Here is a 6,000-nt window from a genome sequence, read left to right on the forward strand (position 1 = left end):
CATTATTATTTTTTTTACAATACATAATTTAATTTACTTACATTACCAGGTAAAGGACAGTTTGGCTATTAAAAAGGAAACATTTCATATGAAAAGAAGAATAAAAAGGAATTTCCTCAAACTGCAGATAATCATCTATGACTATTCAGAGTACCTGCATCAGTTACACTCTATTGTAGACCCTCTCCAGGGCCCATGATACCAGGGGGTTTTACCGGAAAGTGCGCAAGGTCTCGCTATTTGCCTTTTCGGAGCCTGTTCCTGCCCTCGAGCACCCCGGGGGCTGCGTTTAATGAGCGCCAGACCACCCCCGGGGCAAACTACTTACTCAAAGTGAATGGAAGAAAAACACGGGGACCCAAGGGGCTTCGGATGAGCCTGGTCAAAGAGAGACGGAAAATCACGCAGATAGGATGGAACGGGGGAGGAAGGTGGAATGGGATAGGAGGAGAGAGATGGATAGATAGGGAGAACACTCCAAAAAGGGTGATTCCGTAAAAGGATGTTGATAGATAGAGAAGGGGAGAGGCAGGGAGGTAGAAAATGGAAGTTGTCAGAGATAGTGTGTGCCTCCTCGAGACATTATATCTCAATATGGACACGACATCAACAATTCATACAAGGTGAACTACATTAAACATTTAGAAGAGGTAAGTTAGATTTCCCCTCTATTGAATTTGGCCTTGGGTATTTATATTCGATGCATCTCAAATCAGGGGAAAATTGAAGGAGAGACGGAGTGGCGACAAAACGACTTTACTGCAAGTGTCACATCAAGCCAAATAATGCGAGTTCTTGTCTTCTCAATAATATCTACAATGGATTATTTGGAATTGTTAGAATATGTTACCTCCATAGTGTCTGGGTTTGGACAAAATGAAAAGAGAGAAGTACACACAAAAGTTTAAATTTGTGATCAGGAGCAATGAACTGGTTAGCTACATAACGAAGCATGAAGGTAAATGAACCTTAATAAAATCGGGGCACACAGTATCCTCGCTTCCTGAACCCCATATATGCCTATTAGGGAAAGGTCTAGACAATATTATGCATATTAAAGTATTCTATGATTACTATGATATGATATGATATGATATGATATGATATGATATGATATGATATGATATGATATGATATGATATATGATATGATATGGTATGGTATGATATGATATAGATATTACCTTTTAGAGGTGTAACACTTGACATCCAGCAATGTCCAGTCGGGAGTTATAATTCTTGTCTCCAAGAAATTATATTCCTGAAGCGAGCAGTGTTGTGGGAAAAAGTCGTCTCAAGTGGAAAATATTCCTCCAAAGGGACTGTCGAGTGTTATAATTTTTATTACAACAATAGACAAGACAGTTATCTTGTACTATATGCTTTACAAAGACACTTTCATCCTTGCGTTGGATTATAATACCTGACGTGATGCCACTGCTCGTAATATAACGACTTCATTCAGAATTGCATAAGTCACGTGATTATAATATGACCAATCACCAACCAGTATTTATATAAACCATTTTTATATCATGTAATGTAAAATTAAATGATACTATACAAACTTTACGAAAGTGAGGATATAGATGTTTAGAGATGTAAAACGGAATATTATGAGTAAGAGAAAAGAGGAGCAGAAAAAACAAACAAACAACGGTATTGAGGTTGAAAGTAAGAGAATAAGTTAACAGTGAGGATCCAAAGACATGTAAGAAATTGTGTATTTTGAAACGTAGGGAACACTTGGATTTATTGCAAGGGACGGGAAATTGCCGAAATAAACGACAGTAGAAAAAAAGTAGGGCCCTTGAAAGAGAAGGAGATATATTGCGAGGGGAGATTAAGACAGAGAGAGAGAGGAAACGAGAGAGGGGGAGGGAGGAGAGGGAAAAGGAGTATGAAGATGAGAGATATGGGAGCGGGAGTTACGAGAGCGTACTTACATGTGAAGGGGGATGACAGAACATTAATTTGAAGATTGTGGAAGACAGACCCTCGTGGTGAGGCAAAAGAAGTACGAACGGACTGACGGCCTTACGCACCTACATGGTTCAGATGGGGGAAGGGCACCGAGCGAATATCATGAATGATGATTGTACAGCTTGGAGCTCGACAAATCCAATTTGGCGAGAAATGGCGCTGTTTACTTTAAGGCTAGTCAGGATGTTGTTCTGTTGTCATGACATTTATACTGAGCATGAGAGCAAGCACTTACATGGCGACGGATGGGCAGAGCTCTCGAAGCAATTCGGCACAGGACTACGAATGGACAAAGCTGCCTTGTTTGCAGCTTGTCTAGTATTCAATGCACACTCATCCACAAAGATCTCGGAATTCATTTTCGAGATCTGTGTCATGCACAGACATAGACCCACAAGGAATAGCAGGGAAACATTCAACGGAAATGTTAGTGTCTTAGAGATCAATGTTCACATGATTGCAATTTATATATGAATGTTTGCTGGTTTACATTCTAGTTGGTTTACTGCTTTAAAAAAGTGGTTTGTTTTATCGCACACTGATCATTTCATTGTAATTCAAAATGTCTTTTAATTGTTGTACCTTGTTTTATCTCCCTCATTAAGTTGATCAAAATACACCTGTACTACTTAAATCCCTCTTAAAATATTGGGCACAGTTGAGATTCAAAACTTTAAATCGGCGTAATTCATTCAGAGGAGGACTGGAAAAGGGTCTAAAAAAGGCGAACTTCAAAGCTGACAAAGTTAATATGACCGACGAGATGACAAATGGATGACGATAAAGAAAGACTATGCAGAGAAAAGAGGGGGATTAGGGAAATAATGATAGGTAGAAGAGAGAGGGAGACAGACAGACAGACAGACAGACAGATAGAGACAGAAAGAGGAATGGAGTAGTCTGGTCCGCTGTTGTTTTGATATGATTTCATTTATTAATTTCTGAAATCTTCATTTCACACGTATCGTCATAACAAACTTTAAAGGAACACAAAATGAAAACAAAGTAATTGCTGTATATAAAGCTAATGTGTAACCCGGTTGTGTAACAAACAGGCTACGTTAGCCTAAGCAAGGCTTGCTGTGCTTTCAGCCCTGTGGACATGATTTATTATGAATTAATTCAATAATGTCGTGATCAACGTGCGTAACAACATGTGATGACATTCATATTAATCCATTATCTCCCCTTTCGGTCATGTTAGTCTGTGAAAATTAGATTGTAAGCTATTTTCTTTCTTGTGAAAGCAAGTCATTACGTAACAAAACCTAGCTATTATGATAACCTCAGCTTTGTCTGCGGGGGAGGGGTGTATTTGAAAATGCCAATTTAAGCTGGATTTAGACTCGAATTGATTTCTAATATTGCAAGAAAAATTATAAAGACTTACTGTTTTTGTATTTGTTTTTTGTAGAGATGATATCGTATCGTCATAGCTTTGGGTAAGTTCTTTTGGTTGACTGAATTTAATGTGGCTGGTAAAACTGCTCAGCATGATTTTAGCATGATTATCATTTCTAGCCTTTGAAACTGTCTTTCAAAGAGTAGTCAGGTTTTCATGCAAGTGTGGTTGGCAATTCGGTGAGGCACTGCACTGCACTGAGTCACAAGTGGCAATTGAGTATGCAGGTGGTATACGCACACATTTGTCATTCAATGCGATGTTTCAATGCATCTCTCATTCACTAACACTCACTCTTTGCTCTTTCCCTCTTTTTCTTTTTCCTCCCCTCTTCTGCCGTCTTTCCTCATCGTCTCCCGTTTCAATCGTTGTCTTGGTTGCAGACCCGGGTATACCATACCATCCGTCGACGAGGGATGCATGCCGAGGGAATCCGGGCTGAATTTTCTCTCCGAACGCAGAGGGCCTCGTTTTAGACTACCGAGGTGGTCGAGACCGAGAACCCGCACCGCCATGAATATCAGATGCTGTGGAAAGATGACGAAGATGAAGGCAGGATGGACGCCGGTGCTGGCGGCAATCATTCTCATCGCGATGTGGTTGGTGCTGACTCGAGTGGCCTGGATCCACTTCGGCGAATCGGAGAAAGCGAAGGACATGGAAAGCAGATACGACGTGGACCGATTACAGGATTCGATGACGGAGTGGAAGAGGAAGCACAAAGCCCCCATTACGCCATCAGAAGCGTGGGATATGTACAAAGTAGGTTGTTATACATACAAAGCGAATGGGGAAGTGGACATTCTCTCCAATCATAAGACGCTCCGTATGCTGGAGTGCAAACGCCGTCTCCCCGGGGCGTTGATTGTAGGGGTCAGGGGATGCGATACGTTTATACTCACCAAAATTTTGGGGCTCCATCCGTCCGTGGTCTCACATTCCGGCTCGCATTTTGAGTGGCCGAGTGACGACCTGGAGCGCGTGACCAGCAAATGGAAACGTGAACAGCCATATTCCACCAGATTCCAGATAACAATAGAACATTCTCCAGCATATGCAGACGATAATGACATTCTAGAGGGCGCCATTCGCCGGGTAATTCCCGGCGCGAAACTTATAATCATGCTCCGCGACCCTGTCCAAAGAGCGATAATGGAGTTTGCTCGACATCACAAGGAGGTTCACAACATTACTCTAAGGAGCCCTCCTCTTCCTGCAGTCTTCCACGACCCCAACGGAACAAGCACTACACACGACTCCCTGGTGTCCTACAATCACCATGGAGACTCTCATACTGCCGAGAACACCTTGATTGATCGCTACAACAGAGTGGTTGCTGGGTCACAATTAATTAGAGCCGGAGTTTATGTGGATACTCTAAGGCGACTGCGTTCTTTTACCATTAATGAGAGCATTCTTGTCGTCGACAAATATGACTTTGTACATTATCCACTTCAGACCATGCAAAGTCTCGAAGCATTCCTCGGGTTAAAGCGATTCTTCCGCGAAGATCACTTCGAATTTCACGATGAGGCGGGGCGATACTGCGTGAACGTGGAGCGGCGACCTGATACGCATTGTGTGCACGAGATTACACAGCGTCCTCTGCCGTCGGTGGACGAAGAGGTGCTCCTCAGATTGAAGCATTATTATGCAGACTATGATCTCGAGTTGGTGAATTTACTCCAAAGAAATTTTTCATGGATGCAATAAAACCGATGGTATATCGGCCTAAATATGACTGGCGTATTCGCGACACTTATGGTAGAATATATGACCATTTTTGTTTATAAACATGATAGCAAATTTCAAGAAAAATTACATATATATCATTTGAAGCTATCAACCAGATCTTCGGAAGGACAGTGAAATACAGCTGGAGATCATATTAATTTTGGGAAAACACATTCCATGTTTAAAGCAGACACCTATTTTGCAATCATGATTCAACCGTCGGCTTTTATTCTGCAGTAAAGTCATACAACCGCAAAAAAAGTCTTTACGGAAACAAAAATCGATTGACTTCTTTTGCCGATTTGCGAACTTTTCTTTAAAACGATAAGAAACCATTTGAGCAAAACTAGAATTTTTTAAGCATTTGTAAATCAGTGTTGAATTGATACAGTATTATATACGAGGTTTTTTCGGAGATAAGCACAATTTTCCGGTCGTTTTGTCTAAATCCTGTATGTGTACCTCAAAACGTGATTTAAAACATACAGTAGTCGGTAGTATTGTATAATGACATAATCACATATGGATAATAATATTCACGATTTCGTCAAATGCTGGTTCATCATCTGAATATTTTTAGGGAAGGTACTATATGAAAACTTGATCGTGCTGTTATATTTTTGTTCTAGATTTCCATTAAAGAAGAAATCCACTCCAGAAGTTTATCAATTTCAAAATAAAGCGAAAAAATCTCTGCAGAACAATGCAAAAATGATCAAATTCTGATTAGAAATAAGGTTATGACATTTTTTTTTTCATGCTTTTAGAGTTAATTCATTTTTTTTTTAGGGGGGGGGGTGGATTTCATCTTTATTGGGAAGCCATCCAAGTATACGCTTGAAATCTTGACATGAACAAGATGCATATTCATACCTCCTCTTT

General features: G+C 40.5%; 1 protein-coding gene across 2 annotated transcripts in view; it reads left to right on the forward strand.

Moving 5' to 3' along the window:
• The window catches only part of LOC139722544 (heparan sulfate glucosamine 3-O-sulfotransferase 1-like), a 48,225-nt gene extending 42,736 nt beyond the window's left edge, over positions 1-5,489 (forward strand). For both annotated transcript variants that reach the window (XM_071633833.1, XM_071633834.1), the window contains exon 3: positions 3,768-5,489. In XM_071633833.1, coding sequence (XP_071489934.1) covers positions 3,768-5,097 — 1,330 coding nt within the window. In that variant the 3' untranslated portion in view covers positions 5,098-5,489. The remainder of the gene's footprint in view (positions 1-3,767) is intronic.
• The last annotated feature ends 511 nt before the right edge of the window (positions 5,490-6,000 follow it).

This window comes from Diadema antillarum, unplaced genomic scaffold, assembly GCF_040938485.1.
Source record: "Diadema antillarum isolate AM-2024a unplaced genomic scaffold, OU_Dant_1.0 scf00000167, whole genome shotgun sequence".
NCBI lineage: Eukaryota > Metazoa > Echinodermata > Echinoidea > Diadematoida > Diadematidae > Diadema > Diadema antillarum.